Source organism: Prinia subflava, chromosome 3, assembly GCF_021018805.1.
Source record: "Prinia subflava isolate CZ2003 ecotype Zambia chromosome 3, Cam_Psub_1.2, whole genome shotgun sequence".
Taxonomy (NCBI): Eukaryota; Metazoa; Chordata; class Aves; order Passeriformes; family Cisticolidae; genus Prinia; species Prinia subflava.
In genome coordinates this window covers 24740737-24763153 of record NC_086249.1, presented here as the reverse complement: position 1 = coordinate 24763153, position 22417 = coordinate 24740737, and the positions used below count along the sequence as shown (strand labels likewise).

The 22417-nt window shown below is 37.8% G+C and overlaps 1 protein-coding gene across 8 annotated transcripts in view; it reads right to left on the bottom strand.

Annotated features, from left to right (window-relative positions):
- The window catches only part of DLG2 (discs large MAGUK scaffold protein 2), a 994479-nt gene that overhangs the window by 355203 nt on the left and 616859 nt on the right, over positions 1 to 22417 (bottom strand). For all 8 annotated transcript variants that reach the window (XM_063394414.1, XM_063394410.1, XM_063394417.1 and 5 more), the window contains one exon: positions 7322 to 7372. In XM_063394414.1, the coding sequence (XP_063250484.1) occupies positions 7322 to 7372 (51 nt within the window). The remainder of the gene's footprint in view (positions 1 to 7321; positions 7373 to 22417) is intronic.

Sequence of the window (22417 nt, the reverse complement as noted above, 5' to 3'; positions counted from 1 at the left end):
TTTTCCTCTCCTTTTTCTCCTCTTTCATGGCTTAGCAGATTTCCTGTTGTGCCTATTGGGATTCCAAGTGCTGCCACTACACAGCTGGGAAAGGATGTACTCTATGCACAGCTGTAGCAATGATGAAATATAGGGCAAATCTTCCTTATAGACAAAGGTTCAAGGGAAAGCCACTGGCTTTCTTCACATTCTCCCTGGATAACTCAGATTCTTCTGGCAGTATGTATTCTGAGGCAGTCCAGATATCACTATCTGGAGATACGAGCAGCCCTCCTTGTCCTGTCACTGTTTCCAGGATACTGTCAGCACTGCAGCAGTTCTACTTTGTCATCCTCCTTAGCCATTTAATTGCTAACAGTAATAATTGTAATAAATAAAAATAGTGCGTTCCCACCTCTAAGAGGGGTATAATCTCTGACAGCTGTTCCTTCACTTCTCTTAGTCCTCACTTTCAGTAAGACAGTTATGTGGGCTTATTGATTTCCAGTCCCAGACACTGAATGTGGAGGATGACAGCTGAGAACATCAGGCAGGAGCCTCTGTGTTTCCAAAGGCAGGGCCCACCCTCTCCCAGCTTTTCTTCTGCTTTTCCATCCGCACTCTGGACTGGCACGTTTTGTACCTCTACCACGCACTGGTGGAACAGGCCCCCACATGACATGCAGTACAGTTCTACAACCAGGAATAGGTTCAGCATAATGACTCTCTGACAGAATAAGAACAAAGTTTTCCAGTGATTAGTTATATTTTGAGTACCAAATTAGGGCTGCTCTGAGGTGCAAGAAAATAAAAAAAAACCCTAGACTCTTCCAAAGAATCTTAATTTAGGTCATTGAACTACAGCAACCAAATTCTGCAGTTGTTTTGGAAAATGTTGACCTGGTATTTCAGAGTCCCATTAGCAAGACTTCACACCAGAGCCCTTTAGTTTCTTTCACTGATCCCTCCAGCACAGCCTCAGGTCAAGACAAAATCTGGTAAGACACAAGAGATGAAAGGAGAACACAGACCTTGCTTCAGCCATTGCATTCAGGGGCCAGAGCCTGCCCTGTCCAGTACTCACAAACCTCCCTGAAGGTGGATAGCCACTGGCACAACTGACCATCTAAACTAAGATGGGATTGGAATTAGAATGCAGAACAGAATTTCCTGCACAGGGAATGCACATGTATTTTCAAGGATCTTCATTTCTTATTTCACAGAACTTTGTTTTATACATACACAGAGGAATAGACTACAGGGACTCTACATGGATACGCAAGAGATCAGTATTTCAAATTGTTTGAACAACTATGAAAAAGATGAGATTTTCATTTTCTGCTGCTGATAACTCAGTACCATAAATAAACACCTCTGCCTCTTCTTGTAGGCCCCTTCCAGGAAAGAGACTCCTACGGGTGAGCTTTCTAGTAATAAACACGTATAGGTCACTATGCTACTATGAATCTGGTATAAACTAGGCAGTAAGAAGGATTCTGTCTGTGAATTTAACTCATTTCAGTCTGAGGCTGCAAGAGTAACTACACCTAGGAAGCAAGCAGGCAAAGCCTATCAAAGAGAGAATGTACTAGGGGCACAGAGAAAGCTTTCAACTGTAAAGAAATCATTTACAGTTCTGCAAAAATAAACACTCAGAGAGCAACTCTGAGTTTGGTGGAACTCATCAGGTACCTGAGGGACACTCACTTTAAAAGATTTATTTTCTCCTGTTAGAAGATGCCAGACTATTCCACTGGGGCATTGATGGTTGGATATTGATTTTTGCACTCTGGACTCTTAAAAGGCATCTACTGCAAACGCTTTTAAACTTTGAAAATGCTTTTTCCTAGTGGTCATTTCTTGACCAATCCCTTCCACTCTGTTATTTCTGACACATTTAAAGGAAGACTTCCGTGGCACTGTGGTGTCCTACAGTCTCAGACCTGAGAGGTCAAAGCATATTGGTGCACAAACTGCTGTCTAAGACCTTAAAAAATGGCAGAAAGAAGATTCACTACTGACTACTGGTGAAAATCCCTTTTCCCAGAAATACAAGCAAAGGGGGATGTTGATTGGTGACAAGCTGGACATATCCTGGGTGTATCCTGGACTGCATTCAAAGCAGCATGGCCAATAGATCAAGGGAGGGGATTCTGCCCCTCTGCTCTGCTCTGGTGAGACCCCACCTGAGTGATGCACCCAGCTCTGGGGTCCCAGCATGAGAGGGATGTCAATCTGTTGAATGCAGAGGAGACCATAAAGGTGATCAGAGGGCTGGAGCACCCCTCCTGTGGAAACAGGCTAAGAAAGCTGGAGCTGTTCAGCCTGGATAAGAGAAGGCTCCATGGAGATCTTAATGCAGCCTTTCAGTACCTAAAGGGGCCTTATAAGAAAGGACAGACTTCTTTTTAACAGAGCCTGTAGACAGAGGAAAAGGGTTTTAAACTAAAAGTAGGTAGATTTAGCCTACATCTAAAGAAGCCATTTTTTACAGTGAGGGTTCTGAAATATTAGAGGAGCTTGCCCAGAAAAACCGTGGATGTCTCATCCCTAGAAATATTCAAGACATTGTTGGACGGGGCTCTGAGCAACCTGATCTAGGGGAAACTGTCTCTGCTCATTGCAGGATGCTTGGACTAGATGGCCTTTAAACTATTCTATAATTCTGTGATCTCTACAAAAACAAGATATATAGATGGGTATAAAAAAATAAGGCATCGAGTCAAATTAAAATACTTGTGTCTTTCAATATAGTCTAATCTCGCTGTTGTTCTTCAGTGTTCAGTGGAATGCAGCTGTTCACATCTTTGAAAACTTCTACACGTTCACATAGGAAATTAGTGATGAAAAAAGAGTTATTAATAACACAGTAGTGATTATTTCTAAGGTTTTCAAGTATCAAAGTAATTAAGAGCTGAGGCTTATAATAAATTCTTTCCTGATGTGTACCAGGATTTCTTTTTCCACTGCTTGCTTAGGATTTTTAATTTGTGGCCTTTAAGCCATAATTTCACACAATGCTCCGAGTTGGAAAGAATCCACTTTGAGGATCATTGAGTCCAATACTTGGGTGAATGGCCCATACAGGGATTGAAAACACAATCTTTGGTGTTTTCAGAACCACGTTCTAACCAACTGAACTAATCTAAGGTCACCTAGGACTAGTTTTAGCCTTTCTAGTTAAGATTTGACTAAGTCCTCCAATTTGGTGAAATAAAGAGACTCAATCTTTAAGAGAACTATAATCCCCAAATAGAAAAATTAAATCTTCTCATGGTGCTGCTTGATGTAACTGAACTATCAAGTCAAAGGAAAGAAGAAACAGAGCAAATTTTTTAGTTTCTCCACTGAACAGAGCCTGTGGTGGCTACAGAATTGAGTTAATATGGCACACTCCAAGATGATAGATCATCGTTAAGAATTTACTCTTTTGGAATATGATTCTACAAATATATTTAACCTGATTTTCTAAGGAAACAATTATGCTGTGTGAGCATTTGTACCCGTCCCTCTCTCAGCTATAGTGAGACAATAGGCAGTTGCAATGAAATCTGAAAAAGTGAGGAGGAAACAAAACAACAGGTTCCTAAAAACTTTGTAAAACTATATGGTTAATCAAAAGACAGGGAAATTCTGAGTGTAACCTGAATTGTTATGATAGGCCAGAAAATTCACAGAAGTATAAAGAAGAAGAAATAGAGACCCTTCATGCATGTCTAAGCCTTGGGAAAATTCTCAGTCAGAGCTTGGTCTGTTCAGATTGACTGACCTTAGTCAGTCAATCTCAGGATGAAACTGCACTGGGAACTAGATGTCTTGATAGAATGACAGTGTTGATAGAATTTAATTTTTCCAAACAGTCTATTCCACAAAAACTATCATCATTTTTCTTTTATACAGATAGAAAATGAAAAAGCATACCGAACATGAAAAGAATCTATTGAAAACAGCTCTACGAATCATAAATGTCCTCTTTTTGTCCAATGTCTAAAAAGCAGGCAAGGTTAGATGAGCAAAAAGGTTCTGAGATCTGAACTCAGATCTCAAACTCACCATGATTCCAATACAAATCATTAAGTGACCCACTGTCTTTCTTAACTTTTCTTCAGGGTAAGTATCTATATTGCCTGATATTCCAGCCTCAATTAAAATCCTCTCCGGCATCTGTCTTCAAGCACAGCACTTGCACCAAGGAGTCAATCAATTAAAACTTTCCTCCAGCTTAGGAAAGTTGGTTAGACTTTGTGACAGAGACTATTTGATTACCTCTTACACTGACCACTGATTTACAAATGCAAATCAGTCTCTTGATGGTGCTGGGTGTGGTTGTTTCAAGTCCTTCAGTAATGGAAGACTAACATCACTGCTTGAGTGTGAATTATTTTATGTAAAGTTTCATTTTAAAAATGTATTTAATATTCAAGCTAGAGCAAGGTAATATTTTATTTTTAGGAATTTTCTCTGAGTGTGCATTTGGGATTTTTTTTTTTTTAATGAATCACAAAGTTTTAGTCTACACCTGGATTTGTATTTTATCCTGGTAAGTTAGCAGAGAATCTCACATATTCTCTGTGGTATGTCAAGGAATTAAAACTGTCTTCCTTTTTTTCTTTTTTCCCCCACATGAGAGAACTTGTTTGATTTCTCTTAACTCTGTAACTGTTATTGAAGTGTATTCTTATGAGAGCTCTAAATGATTTAACAGTGAGCTCGGAGATTGGTGAAGGTACCTGATAAGTGGCTGGCACAACTGAAGAGTAAAAGGATAAGAGCACCCACTACAGAGAGGGCTGACAGGGGTGTACTTACAACTTCTTTAACTCCTGGAAGCAGAACTGATCACAGATTTTAGATGGATCTGCCTCAAAGTATTTGTCTGTGTCAAATCTCACTGAAGCCTTTTAATCTCAAATGCCCAAGTATTTTTTATCGCAAAGTAGGGCACAGCATTTTAAACAGAAACAACTGAATAACATTATTTCAAAGAGGAAAAAAAAAATTAAAAAAGCTTTCTTCAAAGAACACCAGCACGTTCTTGGGCAGCTCAGGGATGCTCAGCAAGCCCTGCACTGTCCTTCCCACCACAGCATTAGCACAGTTTGCTCTTGGCATTTTTGGGACCCTGATGATCTGCTCTCCAGCTCCACCCTGGACACCTCCTCCCAACACGCACACAGTAGTCTTATTTTACCACAAGAGATGGGGACATCTCTTCACCCTGGGGCAAGGTTCATACCAAAGCCAGAAACTCTCTTCAGGAACAGGTCCCACAAATCCATGTCACCTATGGATGAAGGTGACCTCCTAACAATTAAATTAATAGTGTATATAGAGAAGTGCTCTGAAATAATTAGTCTCTTACCAACTTCTATTATTAAATCAAAAGGCAAGTAAGAGTACTTTTGCCCTAATATACCCTCAACCCTTTTTTTTCCCACATTTTGAAATCTTTAAATTATATTGACCATTTCAAAATGTGTATAAATTTAATGAAGAAAATCTCTGATGGTTTTGGGGATGCAGAATTCTGTAACTCAAATAACTGGACTAAAATGTAAAGTTTATTACCAGCTGTTTCACATGGGCAAACTACATTTTTGTCTCTCAACAGCAGCAATCTTAATATATTTTGCAGCTTTGCCATTAAATACAGAGATGATTTCCCGCTAATTTCTTAAAGCAGTTTTGTGGAAGAAAATGGGTAATCAACATGGAGAATGTCTTTTTTTCTGAAAACTCTTTTAGTCTGACATAAATGACAGCTATTTAAAGGCAATCACTTGTGTTTTATATCTCACACAAAAACCAGCAGACACAGTACCCTGCCTTTGAGACAAAACACTGGTACATGTGACAGAACATTTCAAGCAGTAGTAATCAGAAGCCACAGATCCAGCATCATCAAGAAAACAACTGAAACATTGTCCATTAAGATCTGCATCTCCTTTTGCTATTGTTGTTCAGCCCTTAACAGATATTACACCGCACTATGAATAACCAATTATGCGCTTCTGACAGGTACAGGAGATGCAAATCACATTCGTTCTGCAGCGTGTACGCTGATAACTTACACATCTGTTAAAAATAAAGTGCTTTTCAAAATGTCACCCAGCAGGCATGTGTTCTGTTTTCTGTTCAGTGACCTTTGGAAACTCTAGTCCAATGAATAACCAGTGATGCGCGAGTAAGTTGGGAGACAGCAGATGAAAAGTGCCCATAACCTTACATGTTATCTGTTATGAAGATGGCTATGATGAAAAGATACATTGCTCTTTCATAATTTGCCTGAGAGAGCAAATCAATGAGAACATAAACTTGTGTCCCTTTAAGTTTAATGGTTATGGAATTCATTATCCTGGACAATTAAAAATATAACATGCAGAAAAAGTGCAATGAATTACATAATTTAAGTATCTAATTTAATGGTAATTTGCGACCTTACAGGCATTTGCTCACATGGCATCAACCACATCTTGATAAATGTGGCCTTCCATTCAATCACTTTATGTAGAAAGAAGTTGACTCGTGCTTCAAGATGGAAAAACTTCATATTTCCAAGATGTTGGAAAAAACACTATAGAAATTCAGCAATGACATTCTTGCATCTGTAAGAAACCTCTGTAAGCACTATGAGAAATTACAAAGCTTAGAGTTTCTTTCTCACTCTCTACATGGCCCCTATGGCCTTGATCTGTGTCAGACAAAGTCAGCACTGTACGACAACAGATACATGACAGAAAGGCAAGGAAAAAACCACCAAATCCAGGGAGACGTGGTACAGCATGCTTTAGTTTTGGGGCTACATTACCAACAAAGCCTTCACTGCAAGCCCTGATTAGAGCTCAGGTAATTCAGCCTTTGAGTAAGCATTTCTTTTATGCATAGATACAGTCTATAGCTTTTATCAAGCATCACTTGAACATTAAAACTCTTTTGAAATTTTTCTTTTATAGTACAGAGGATTACACATCCTCTATCATGCACATATGCCAGGAAACCAAAGATTTTTGACGAGGAGACATTCCACAATTCCAGTTGACAAGCTAAAACGGGAGTTACCAAGTCACAGAGGCTCTTCACAGTAACCAAACACCCAACTGAGCACTGACAGAGTTATAGGAAGGAAGAGCATTTTGAATGCAAGTAGCTAACCTGAAAGTTTTTAATAGCATGAAAGACTTACCTGTTGTATTGCTCACATTTTTACACTTTAGAATAAACAGTGGACACCTTTATTAAAAATATAAACAATCATGCTCACTGACTTTTAATTTCATAATTAATTGCACTATTTTTATTACAGGTTATATTTTTTCTATAAGGGAGAGTAAATTATACTTACCCTCTCCAAAGTAATTTCTTCAAATTCATATTCAATTTCTGTTCCATTGACCTAAAGAACATAAAAAGAGATAATTCCTTAAATCCACATGGAAGGTAACTTCATAGGCATACTGTACAGCTGTTCTAGTATTACTGGTTTACTGCAGCCCATTTTTCAACATATAGCTGAGATCTAAAGTATAAACTTCTTAACTCTTCTTTGTCTTGGGGGTGCATAATAAAGCCTAGAAACCGAAAAAAGTAAAAGTTCAGTGTGTAATGGTTATATAAATCACCAACATAATAAGACAGATATTTGATAGTGCGTGTTTGTGGACTTTGTGCCAATGTTTAAATAGTTTCCAAGGTAACATTTTCAAGTCAAAATAGAAGATCTGCTTCTAATATTCTCATAATGGAAGAAAGATTATTTATGCATTGTCTTACAAGCTACAATTTACACTGCAATACAAAAACAGACAGGAAATTCACAGTACTTATGTAAAACTCATCCACTGATACATACACTGAAATACATCTTGTTTACTATATTAACCTAGGGCAAGAATGTGACAGAGGACCTTTGCAAGAGACAGCTGAATGGCAAAAAGGCACAGAATGTTAATGTAATTCCTATGCTGAGTCCCGGTGTCAAAATAAATTAAGCTACAAAGTGTAGAGCACCAAAATGGATTGTGCCGGACAAGAAATCTATCAGCTGAAGAGATGACACTGATTTAAGCAGTATTCCAAAACCTTGCTCCAGCCTGACATGGATTTTTTTTGTTCCTCCAGGCAACTCACCTAACACACCTTTCTTCCTTTTCTCATTTCTTAAATGGGCAGAGTAGAGCATCTGAGAAAGTTACAAAGGCTCACTATATTGCAAGTCAACTGCAGAGCAATGGAAATATATCTATCACTAAAATCTCAGAGGAATCTGAAAGTATCACTTTGATACAACCAGTCAGCAATTTTTTGACTTGGCCAGAAAGTACTGATTAATTTTAAAAAAAAAGAATATGACAAATATATTAATCACGGTATTTTAGTTTTTGTAATGATGGGATATATGCCCTGGTAAATAGCTTTACTTTAGTGTTTTACTTAATTTATGCTTAACGAAAAAAAAATATTTTTAAGACCTAAACTGAAGGAAAGCATAGGATTGTCTTCATCCTGGAGGAACAAGTTTGTTATTTCTCAAAACAAGAACATTTATCACGCCTCCCCACTCCCAACAGCTAATTTTCTGTATTAGATTCCTAACTGCAATCATAAAACACTGTGCATAAATCAATCTTTTATCTAGTCAAGCACCTTTCAAATGTAATTAGGTACTTCTCTTGTGAATATTTTAACAAGGTACATGTATCTGCCAAACAAAAGCTTCCTCTAAAATGCACCAACTATTTAATTTGTTTACAATTCAAGATCTGATAAACCATGAAATCAGTAATAGAAATACAATCTCACTAATCTTCACCTGTGTTGAAAAGCAAAGAGAGAGAAAAGTCCAAACAAACAACCCATACTTAACAATTTCATGAAAACACACCACCAATGAATGGAGTATTTAAAACGTGCATACTATTTGGGGGTTTTGGTTTATTACGACTGGTTAATCACATGACATTACACTAACACTAGAGATGAACAAAAATATTTTACTACAGGATTTCTTCCTGTCCTATGTTATCACTTTAACGCTTTCTGCATTTTTCTTTCATTAATATAGGCAACTTACGAGGTATGAAGATCTTTATAGCTATTCCATTTTTTGTCCTTGTCTAATGATAATGAAATCAAAGCTATCTATATGTCTCTGTTTTCATGAACTTCTCTTTCATCTTAGGTTGGTGGATAGCTCTGATCTATGTCTTCAATTCCTCAGTCTTGCTCTATAAAGCTGTCTTTGCTTCACTGCTTATAATCGCTTTTCCTTTGCATTAAAAACTCATTAGTGCAGCAAAATGGGAAAAAGAGGGATATGAGAAGTGAGCAACCTCTGTGGAAAGATGAAAGGAGAAAACACAAGCTGAATACTCAATTTGTATTTGCACACAAACGATATCTTGCTTATGACCATCTGAGGGGTTTCTATTATCATCCACAGTGGCGACTCTGAAAATGCCTTCAATTCAAATCGAAATTAATTGTGGCAGAGATCCATTATCAGGCTCCATGGCAGCAGGGGTGATATGAATTGAAAAGCTGATCTTGATCCAGCTCCTTTTGTTACTTAAACATACATGTCTGCCTTTGCTGTTCACTGCCCTGTTTGTTTTGCTGGTTGCTCAGCAAACCAACGCAGTTATTTTGTAAAGAATCTAATAAGGTACTGTACCCACCTGAGGCAGGTGGAACGAAGCTTTATGCAGTACCACTCATTGCTAGCACCATTTTACTCTGTATTTAGACTCTCTGGCTGCACCTACACTGCTAAATTATAGTCAGTTTTCAGCCAAGTCTCAGTGCTTAGGGCTGTTTCTGTCTGGAGCCTGCTGGAAGCAAATAGCCAAGGAGTAAGCCAACAGTTAAGCAGGAAGAGAACCATGGCTCCAGCACTGGAACTGGCTTGTCAGTGCTCTCATTTAGCAGCATATGGACATACCCTCTATTTCTGTACATTTTAACTTGACAGTCTCTGGCCTGTCAAAGTACCTAAATAAGCTGTCTGAACCTGGAATTTCCACTTCTTGCAAGTAGTGGCAACCTACTCTTGCATCTCTCTTTGCATGACTTTTCTAATCCCGCTTTTATACAGACTGCAGCAAGAACAGAATGCAAAATTTACTACAGCCTCCATGATTTTAGAGAAATATGAAAAATTACAAACATTTTTATTCAGTTTTCTCCACAATCAAAAAAATCATCAGTATTTTCCAATTTTTTGGAAAAAAACTTCATTCTCAGCTTCCTAGAGTGCAGTGTAAATGTAAAGCAAATGTAAAGTAAAATTTACATTTATAATGCTGAAATGTGAGGTAGTCATCTAACTCTATACTCAAGTGAGTAAAAACAGGCACGTGAAGGTCTTAATTAATTTCAACCCCCGCTAGAAATCTCATGCAGGTGAGGTGAATTGTGCTCAGAGGTTTCCTTTCACTATGTACAAACAGAGTCTAAAAACGATGTGTGAAGGGGGGTGAGCACTTGCCTTAAATCTGTTTTCTCTGCATGTCTCCTGGCTATTGGCTGGTACCAAATTTCTGCTTAAGGGATGCTGTACATCTTTCACAATTATGCACCGCAGAAAGGCCGGATCTCTGGTTTAGCAGGTTTTCCAATTGCTTTTTGGGTTTGTCTGCACCTGTAATTGGCAGCACGTGTCCAGTATGATGTCCAGCACGTACTCCTCTGGATATCCCCAGTCAGGACATCCACAAGGAACAACTCCATCTTTCCTGTTCTCCAAAAGCCAAGAAGCACTGCTCTTGGCTTCTGTCTCAGATTTGGGATACCAATGTGCACTCTTCTGAGAAAGATGCTCAACAGCACATGCTGAGTGTAAAAGTGCTCCACGGGAGCAGATCAGCATGAAATCTTTAGACGATTTAGAGGGCCTCACACACTTGCAAGGCAAGAAGGTTCTCAGCCTCCTGACCTTTCATATATTAATGATCCAGAGCCTGATGAATGCACAGCCCTTCTAGAATAAGTTACCAGATTTAATTAAGCCCTGATGTTTTAAAGAACCCCTTGCAAAGGGGTCTTTTGCAAAGGCAGGGTAACAGTTGCTTTTCATTTAGGGCTGCAGTTGTTATTTTATAGGACTCTCCAAAACATTTGACAAGGAAATGTCTTTAAAGAGACATAAGGTAGGGTAACTATCTAGACTCCACCACTCAAGAGAGATTTCCTGAAAAAGCTCTCATCACTATTAGAGTTCACTTATCTAAGAAGAAAACACTACTAAGCTTCAGTGAAAGTTACTTTCAGGAGGGTGAGAACTAAGAAACAGGTAAAGAGAGGTTTTTATACAAAATTTTGTGAAAAATATGAAATAAAGCCCAGCATACGGGATGCCAAAGTAAGGACCAGACAAGTTTGTTTGTTCCTTTATGAGAGGACTCTTACTTTCTAGGAAGTTTTTCTCCTTTATGGCAGTTTAAGGGTGACATAAGCAGCTGAAATAGTCCCTTACAGAAAATCAGCCCTACTGATTATGCTAAATTCCTAAAATCCTTGAGACAAACATTCTCTTGGGTTTTTCATTTTTTGCCACATACTCTGCCACTTTATCAGCACTTTTAAAGATCTTTTTTCTCATAATAACAATAGTAACTTGATACTCTTTCATTTTACTTCTGCAATTATTTGATTTGATGGACTTGTTTACAGCAGAAAAGTAAACACTGTATAATTCTTTCTTGCTATAGTTCTACCCTACTACAACTGCATCCACTCAATAAGATATATATTTCATCATGTGAATTTTAATGTTAAGAACCATTATATGATAGCGGCAACAACAGAATCAAAAAATATAATTAATACAACTGCAATATTTCAAAACCTCTGGACCTATCCTTTCTAATAAAAATTGCCATTAGAGCTGTTTGTTATGCTAAGTCTTATTTTCAAGATGAGATTATTTTGCCTAAAAATTACACCTATAGATTTTATTACAAGCAAAACTCATTTTAATCATATTTAATTGAGTATTGTTTTTCAGACAACTGCAAGAAAGAAGACTGCTTCTGCTACTTCTGTTATTATATGCATAGGAAGATAACTACCCTGACACTGATTTTCATTCAACATGCAAATTGTACTCTGTTGGCTGTATGGTTTCACCAGTTGTCTCGTCACTCAAACCTCAGCAGAATACAAGATTGCCAGATTCTTCTTGTACAAGTAACCTCAGCCTATATTTGTCCTTTAGAAGTTTCCAGTTGCCTGTATAATTAAGATGGTCATAGACTCAGAGAATCATGGAACGGTTTGGGTTGGAGGGGACCTTAAAGATATCTATTTTCAAACCGCCTGCCGGGGGAAGGGACATCTTCTACTAGACCATGTTATTTTGTATTTCAGAAACAGCAAGCCCATTTGGGTATCTAACAAGTATTAAATACCCTTTCAGGATTTCTGTTTTGTCACCAAAGCTAAAGAGTGATTCCTATTTAGCCCTCTGACAACTCCATATTTGAGTTCTTTCTTTAGTAATTGTCAAAGGAAAGCTGCTGATGTTCTTTTGATATTGCTTTCCAAAATCATTAGACGTTTCCTTTCTTACTGCATAAAAACACACAGAAAATATTCTCCTGATTTCTCTGACTTCAAATGTGATGACTTTACATTTTCCAGCTGTCCTGTCCTAAAAAGGCTGCCAGAAAGTTTTTTATGCTAGCGTTTATCTCAGTGAGTGAGTGCATTTTATGGACTATTTATGTGAGATATCCCACATCTATTTTTAATTATGGTGCATAACTAAGTCCATTTCCTTCTTTTTACCCATGCTTCCTTTAGGAAACTAGGAAAATATGTTAAGTTTTTGAATCAAAATGTACCATAACCTAAAACTTTCTTGTTGTAATCTGACTGTTCTGGTGTAAAGAATGAAGAGTAAAAACCGTAGGGTTTTCAAAGAAATTTATACTTTATCAGGAATAGATCTTTGTGGATCCTTCCACAGATGCCCAGGGAGCACTCAACCACGAGTCAGTGTACATCCTTTAGGGAAGATATTACTCTTAACACATAATTTGCAGAGCTCCAAGAAGCCAAATGCAGCTCTTGGTCAACACCTGCAAAGATCTGCAGTCCTGATTAAATTGTACCCTGTTCAAAGGGTGCTATATTCACTCATTCCTTCCTTTCTGTATGTCAATTATATACTTCAGGATCTAATTTTTATTCAGCCTCTTCTCCAAGGATTATCACCATACTCCCCCTTTCCTCTTTCTGCCTCCCTCACTGTTATCCTGGCTTTTCTTGTTTTCTTTCCCTTGGAGAAAATACCCATCTAGCAAGTAACCATTGTCACTCTTCCCTGGTTGATTCCCAAACTGCAATTTTATTTTACTCTACCCTATTTCTCCTGTCTTGTTCAGAACAGTCATATTTGCTTGTCTATTGTAAATCACAACCCCCCACCTGTAATCACAACTTCTGTCTCCAAGTCAGCTGCCACTGCTTTCTGATTTTCGTTCCTTTCAGGTTTTTTTTTCTTTCTTCTTATTACCTCCCAAATTGTTTTCTGTTTTCCTCTCACACACAGATGCACACACACACATATAAATTTAAACTTGATTTATCTATTCCCACTTCATCCAAAGCATTATTCATGAGTAGTTTTCTACCTTCTCATCTTTTCCAACTAAACTTTAAACACAATCTTCTCCCACGACTCTTATTAAGCCACTCATTCACTCCATGTTCGTTGATTCTTTTCACTTATGCTTCACCTGCTTGACCATAGTTTCAAGACCTTGGCAAAATGAGGAATTCTTTTCTGGATTCCCCTACTCACTGCTCTCACTCCTCATAATCCTTTTTGCTATTTAGTAACAATTTAGATTTACTTTTTTAGCTGTTTTGTCATTGTAGAGCTGACACTTTCTGCAGTATGAAAAAAAAAGTTGATGCCCTTCTCCAAGGTATTATTTGATGAGGTTTACAATGAGCCATCAATCTTTCTTTCACCTCTTCTTTGTTTTGTCCATATTCTGATGGAAGCATTATTTTAAGTGTAAGCATTTGATATAGCTAATGCAGACTCAATACAAACTTCCTAGTTTTATAAGCTTAATGCAGGAGCAGATAAAAGCAGAGATCATGATTTTAAGTGGGGTTCACAGTAAATGGAAATGAAATTACATCTGTGTGTGAATTCTGTTTAGGCTAGCACTTCCAGCTTGTACAGAATTAGTTCCAACAAAAGAAGAGTTCACAGCTAAGCTTTGGTAGTTACAACCTTCCCTTTTATGCTAAAAGAAATTCACATACCATCCTATTACCTGTCTAAAGGGTAGATATCCAAGTTAAGAAGTCATCTAGGTTTGGGGTTTTTTTTCAGGTAATGGAGAAAAGAATCAAGGGGAGTGATTTATGCCATGTGTCTTAGTCTTTAGATGGATTTAAGAACCTGCTTGCCCACTGACTATATAGGGAAACTTTAGACTTCCTAGATTTGCATCCTGAAAAAATATTTTTTTTTAAATTGGCAGGGTGCTTGGAACTAGGTCATATTTAAGATCCCTTCCAAACAGTTCTCATTCTATGAAAATTCTTCAATTTTTTGTGTCTTAAACTTAGAACCTATATTGGTGCAGAAATTTGAAGCAGTACATTCCAGAGAATTGGATGCAGCAATTTCTTCCCACAAAATCACACTCTTTTTTGAACAATTCAGGTAATTTACTATACAGCTTCAGAAGCTCACAATCACTTTGCCTCTTATTTTCTTCTGTGTTTCTGCCATTGAAACAGTAACACATGAGTTATCATAAACACTCCGTTTGTTCGGTTCTTCTATCTCTGCTCTAGTTCAGATTTAGAAGAAAATCCATCAAACCTCTCAAAGAATTTGAACAATTCAGACATTTCTAGAACTTATTTTTCTGGTGTAATCTATCATTCCCCGCACAAGATACAAAAAAATGGAAAATAGCTGTTGCTCGATTGACCTTATTTCATCAACAAAGATTATAAAGTACTTGTAAATTGGGACTTAAAAGGTAATTTTAATAATGTTGAATACTTCAATTTGCATAATTTGATTTTAAAGGTTGGTAACTGTAAGAGTGTTTAAAAGGCAGAAATTATTACGTGTGGGTTAAGTTTGATTCATTTAAACATGAGTAATAAATGTTTCTCCATTTTAGGGAAAAAATCAGTACCATACTAACTGGTAAAATTTTAGGCAAGGAAAGAATAGCTCTAATTAACTTCATTCTTTGGTATCCATAACGTGTTTATACAGCCATTATATAATAAAATACATGTAATAGGCATAATAGGTATACCACATTTCCTCAGTAAATAAATATACAACCAACATAATCTAATCCCTTACAATTTGCTCAATGGGAACATACTCTGACTCATCTTTTTGTGCCTAAAATTGTCTGCAAGTACCTGTGTTTAGCTTTGAGAGTTAATACCCCTTTCACTGCTCTCTCACCCCACTGCCTATCAAACCTCACAATCAATGAATTCTTTTGGACTCTTTTCTTCTTATGTATTTACTCTAGCACAAGCACTAAAGGCTAAACTCTGCAGTCAGTAGCACTGGTGCAATCCACTGGTGTCACTCAGTTTGTACTCATGTAAATGAAGTTGCAGTTACTCATCTGTGGATGTGCTTACATCTGCAGGGGGAAACAACCCTGAAAAAGTGGAGAAAATGCCTGCACTAATAGTAAAAATGAGTAATAAGGAACATTCACACACATAAAGTACATGTACATTTACAAACCAATATGGATTCCACAGGACAGGCTTTTTAGGCATGACTCAGCTGCTTCTTAAGTATTTTATAGCAGCAGAAGGATTTGCTAGTTCTCTTAAAATCTTGGAAAGCTCTTCAGAGTATGCATGGGAAGGGAGTCACAGTCCTCTGCACTCTGCAACTAAAAGCACAGCAGAACAGCTCCCTCATACCCAATCAATTTTGCTGCAGGGAAAAAAAAAAAAAAAAGATGACATTTTGAATGGCTGAGGAAAAAAAACCAGTGGTTTTCTGCTCCCAAGCTCAAGGAAAGAAAACTGACGTAACAGTTGTTCACAGGGATTAAGAGTGACGAAGCTAATGCAGCCTGACTGATCATCACCATTCCCAGTCTAAGCCTAGCCAATATTCAGCAAACTGTTACAAACATTTCTCAGGCTTTCTTGGTAGGAAAAACTGGCTTGCACCAGTTTGAGAGAGTTTGAGTTTTTCACAAAATGTTTTCCAATTTAAATCTAAGCAGAGAGGAAAACATCACTTTCATCCACCTTCAATCAATCTAATTTCTGACATAATAATGAAATCCTGAACTTGAAAGTTACTCTGAAAGTAATTTCTATGCATTGCCTCAGCACCCTTAAAAAAATATTTTCCAGATTACCTATTAATGTGTAACAGCAGAGATGAGAGAAGCTTTACAAAAGAACTGAGCAAAACCAGAAGAAAGCTTGAGAAAAATGCTGACACGTAATCCTCCTTAAAACAAGCACAAAAAGGCTGCAGTCCTCTCTCGCTTTAAATAAGCAGTGATGAAAAGACCTATGGCACAAGAAATACTCTAAGAATATTTTTACTACACTAAAATGCACAACTGCAACACAGAAGCGCTCTGAAAATGTTTAATGTCACGTAATACTACCTTTAAAATGTCAAGTGCTTCATCATCTCTTTCCAGAGTAGAGCATATTTTACCAGTTATATGAAGCATCTTTATTACACCTCTCCATAGGTTTCCTGACATAATGAAACCTGTAATTTCCACATCAAAGCTAAAGTATTTGGCAGCAGAGATGTGGAAAGTTCTGGTTCTTATCTCAACAATATGTAATGAAGTTAGTGGCCCTTGACCATCGTGGCTAAATTTGTGTACAGATCCTCTCCTGGACATCAAATACTCCAATATGCACAAGGCCACTAACCAGACATTTTACTTGCCATTACTACACTGCACATGCTCAAGCATGTATGCTCCACAGAAAAGTTATTTCTCAGGATTAAACTTATTCCTGCTTCATCCTGGGTTCATCACAGGAGCCATCAGCCCATCAGAGGTGCCAACACACACCCCCACGACCAGAGAGGCACAAGGGCAGGTGGAGATACCCTGTCAGAGACCCCTCCTCTCCCAGGACACCCTCAGCCCCTGGCTCAGGGTGGCACCCAGCACCGTGGGTCAGCTGGGGAGCACCTTGCAGCCTGGGGCTGGGACACCTGCAGGATGCAGGGAACGAGCACCTCGGCAGTGCAACAAGACTTAGGAGATGTTTAGGTGAGGAATAAAAGCTGTGGAAAAGAGAAGGATAGAAGTGGTTTAGAACTAGAGAGGAAGAAGCACAAGAAAACAGAGTGGATAAAGGGGGCCAGTCACATGTAGACAAGGCTGGTCTGTTCATCTTCCTGTCTGAGCTCTGTGCCTGCTGAACACCTTCTGTAACATCTTCCATTAAACTTCATTTGTACCTGCTTTCCTGGGTAAAGGGTTCTGTGTTCTCTCTGTGTTCTCTGTGTCTGTCGTACCAGCAGCTGGAGTATAAGAGGGTGCCTACAAGCAGTGGGTGATTGCCAGCAAACACCAGGCTGAGGAGTAGGTGAAGCAGTCAGAAAGCTGGGGTGTGTATGTGTAACTGGAAGTAAGACAAGGGAAGAAGTTGGCAAGGGATCCAAGCAACTGCTCAAGAGACTCTAGGATCCAGGGGCTGACTGAGACCCATTTCAGTGTGTGTGTATTTTACTGTGCAGGAGTACAGGCAAGGATCCAGGGCCAGCTACTGGATGGACCGTGTGTCTCAGCTCAGTTACAGGAGGAATCGGAGTCCCACAGCGGGTGTGTGTGTGTGTGTTGGTTGGTGCAAAGGAGTCTGTACCAACAGCTGGACAGGGGGTGCAGAGTCAGGTGCCAGCATCTGGAACATCAAGGATCTGGAGCCTGCATTCCTGAGCTGACCAAGTGTCCAAATCCAGCTCCAGGCAGTTTTCACACCACACACAAGAACATATGCATGTACATGGGCACAGGAGGAGGCCACTTCTGTTTGTGTGGGCACTGACTGCTGTGCTGTTCTGCTCAGACCTGTGTCCACCTGAATGCCTCCTGGATGTCCATGTGCTTACTGGGTGTACAGGGCTGATCTTGCTACAGGTTGAGCGCTGTGGCATGGAGTCCCCAACAGCCTTGGGAGTCCCAACAGCCTTGCTTCCACCAGGCTAGCAAATTCAGCAAGCCCCTAACATCTTGCAATGATTCATCCACTTGTACTGAAAACATAGCATTTTTTTGTTATATGGAGTACAACTCGATGCGATGCTAAAGCAAGAAACAAACTCTTTGCAGACTCATATTTGTTGCCATGTATCTCCTGTTTTCACCCAAGCAGAAAGATGAATGTGACAGGAAAAGCTATTCTTACAATATTCTTGAATCATTCCTCACCAAGAAACAGCAGGGAAAGAAAAACGGCTAGAAAAAGATCTGGAAAGAAGACACTGTGCTCAAAGTGTAAATGATGATGGACTTTATACAGTATTAAAGTTTTAACTTTAGTAAAGCAGAGGAATTTTTACAAAATATAAACAAACTTGATTTTAGCTATGGCCAAAAATCAAAAAGATGTGGAATTAAAGAACTGGGGAGAAAGTCAAGTATAATTTCTTTCAGTAGTAGATCTGCATATAGAGACAAAGTTCATTGAGACATGATGGAAACAGGCATGCCCAGTTCTGACCAACCTGTCTTATTGATAAGATCAGTCTCTCTAAGACAGGAGGATGGCTCCTGGAGATTGGTCCTTATCTCAAAAGAAAGACGAGCATCTTTCAACAATTTCAAGGTATACGGAAAAAAGTTTCACGAACTAGAATATATTTGTGTCCCTCTGCATGAAATTCAAATTATTGGGGAATGAAAGAAGAGCACTTCTCTGACTTAGTTTACAAACCAACTTCAAACTAATAGACAATGCTTCTAGGAAGAAATTAAACAATATTGAAAGCACCAGCTGCAAACTATACTTCTCCTCTAGGGAAAGACCAAGAGGTCGTATGGACAGCTGAATACTTTTGCTATTTTTAGAATAAGAAAGAGCACTACCAAGATACCACATATCTGCTTCTACTAAAGAGAAAGACTACAGTGAAATCTAAGTCATTAATCAACCTTGCACTGTGCACATTATTTGAAAAATTAGTATAGCTCAATAGTTTCAAGATAAACTCACAGTGTGCTATGTTCACCTTTCCAACTTTGCAAAGACTTTCCAAAGTCTAAATCCCAAATTTGGATATAAGACAAGATTAATTTTGTTACAACCACGCTAATGCTCACTTAAGCTGTACAAAGAACAAAACAGTCACACTTGCCAATACTCAGTAAAATGGTTCTGCCTAGCAAACATTAAACATAACGTACTCAGCATAAATAATTTATGACTAAAAATAAGAATCCAAAATTTTAAACTGTTGTCATCTTTAGGCAGAAAAATTTACAGGCGCAAATTTTTCAACAACCGATTGAATTTGTTAAAGTAAATACAAAAGCAATGCATTTCAGTTATTGTTTCTCTTGACTAATAGTCTCAACAAGTGGAAATTTATCTCATGTAGGAATCTTTATTTTCTATTACCTTCAAACTAAGCCAATCTTCTACAGAAATTTATGAGGGCTGCAATTTCTAAGACTAGGAAAACAGATACTATCTGTGGCATATTTGGGTTCCCTACTCTATGCTAGGTCATCTAAACACTGGTTAAAAATGTAATTTACTATCAAGTCTGGTTCACCAGATCACTGCATTAAAAGTAGCATGAGGTTTTATTGTGTAAAATGTGGAATAGAAATAACTCATATTCCCAAAATGTCTACACTCACAACTTGCAACAGTAGGGGCTTGAGGGTATTTGCTGTATTGAGGTTTTGTTAGTTTTACAGCATGGATCAGCTAATCCCTGGCTAACAATGGGGGAAAACAAGAGCATTTCAATGGCTAATTTTGTGATTTTATTAAAAGAGAACTCTTTTTTTTATTAAAAGAGAACATTGAGATCTCTTTGTATTGCTGTAGGGAATGAATAAGAACACACTCTAGCTATTCTAAAATTTTTAGGAAGTTACCACAAACAACAGGAAAAGATGCTGCTATGAAAAACATAGTGAATAATGTTAAGAGAAATCAGGAAATCAAAAGAAAAGGGTCTATTTTCTATCTCTTGTTATTACTGATGTTGCATTATGTGCTGCCAGGATAAAAACTTCACCTTGGCTGAACTTTACCAGGCAGTTTCCAAAGCAAAAATATTCAACAATTCTAGACAGGAAAAAGTAAATATTCTGAAAATTACAAAGAAGAGTTCTTGTAAAATAAATTTCAGACATATTTCATATTAAATGAGTGAAAAACCATTGTAATCAAACCATTATATGTCCAATAAGACATGAAAACAAGCTTTCTCTTTAATACTTTCAGTCACTTCCTCTTTACTTCTTAGATCATCCAAGGTCAAAGGAACACAATCTGACAGCAATTAATCCTCCAAAATGAGGTCTTATGAAAAAGGAAAGGTTTCTTCCTTTTGTATAATTAAAACCAATAAGATGATGCCATGTGTGCTAGCTCTTCTTCCCTTTTTTCACAAGAGCTTTCAGTTAAGTTCAACACCTTTCTAGTACAGTGAATACTGACCAATACAAGTCCCATTGTCTTGAATCACCAAAAAAACTCAAACCAAATAAAAAAAAAAACTATAGGTAAGTAGTTATTCATTTGCATTCTTTATGCTGTTTCCCAAATCACTTCAGAACTTTAACTTCATGACAAAGTTACTCAAAGCTATTGCTATGGAAAAATAGCCTTGGGTACTTGAAGAGGTTTATCAGCTTCTTAGAATCACAGAATGGTTTGGGTTGGAAGCAACTTTAAAGATCATTCAGGTGTGATCTCCCTGCCATGGTTCTTAATTTTATATGTACACACATATATATATTCTAATCAAATATTTTATATAAAGGACAATGGGTTTGATGGTTTAAGACCACAAACTGTGCTATAAAAAGCATATTTGGTTATGTTAGCCACTGGATCCTTGCAAACCTACCAACCCAACTGACTTTAGCCTATTGCTACAATATCCAGTAAGTTTAGCTGTGGTAGCATAATATATAAAGAATTATACAAAAGAAAAACTAATTCGAGGCTAGTGAGAGAATGAAAAAAACAATTCAAATGATATTTCATTTAGGCCAGTTTGGTCCATGTAATTCAAGGCTGTCTCAGACTCTCAAGTGCTTCAAACATCTTTAACAGGCATCCACTGTATTCTGCAGCACCTGCCAACACCACAGGCAAATTAAAAATTAGGTGTAGCTGGGTGTAGAGGAGGGGTATGTACACACCCACATATGTATATAGTATATTTGATTTGTTCTCAGAGTGATGAAAATACCTCACAGTGTAATACCTGGCTGGCTTGCCCCAGCAGAGGCAACAAGGATAAGAGTGGCCCAACAAGAACAGATTTTGCAAAAGCAAAGCACTGTACCTCTTTCAAGGGGTTTATTACATTGTCACCCAAAGGAACTGGTAGCGGATATCCAAAAACCTGTTGGCAAGACCTGTAGTCTTTTATCAAAAAGTCTGCTTCAAAAACTTGAAAGTGTTAGAACTAAGACTGGTAAGTGCAGACCCACGATATGGACTGAAATGCTGACGTACTTGCACTCCAAGTACTCCAAATCCAAACAGCGTGAAGCTGTTACACACTCTGTGCTGTGTCCCTCTGAAGCTGAGGGACACAAACGAGTGGAGGATGTGATCTCTATAGTTCAACAAGCTCCTCTCTCCCACTCTGCTAATTGCAACATTTCAAACATCCATAGAAAGAGCTCCTTGATTGAATCTGAACTCCAGCATCATTCACAGGCAATTGAAAATGGACAGTATTGTAATTTCAGAGAATAGAAGTGTGAAGGAATAATTAGACACGTGACCAAGGGATGCATTTACTTGTTGGATTGACAGGATGTTGATAATTCTACCTACATCCAGACATAATAAAAGCTTTTCAATTTTTTATGTATTATGATATGTAGCACTAAAATAGGCAATGCAGCGTTCATTCCTATAGAAAATAAAAGAAATCCCCTAATATAATGAAGTTGTTTTACTTGAAAGCAAAGCTTTTGCCCTTAATTAAAAATTATGTTTTTGATAAGGCTTAAATAATAAAAATACATTCAGAATTTAAAAGAATTTAAATAATAAAAATACATTCAGAATTTTAGGCAAAAATCACATTTTTGCCTAAGAATCACTTTGGCTCTTCCTTAAAAAACATTTCCTTTTAAAGCAGTATATTTTAAATGAAAATGTTTCAAATAAATTTATTTTCAGGTAGAAAATCAGTGGGTATGAAATAGAGGCAAAATAAACCCTTTGCTTTGGGTTT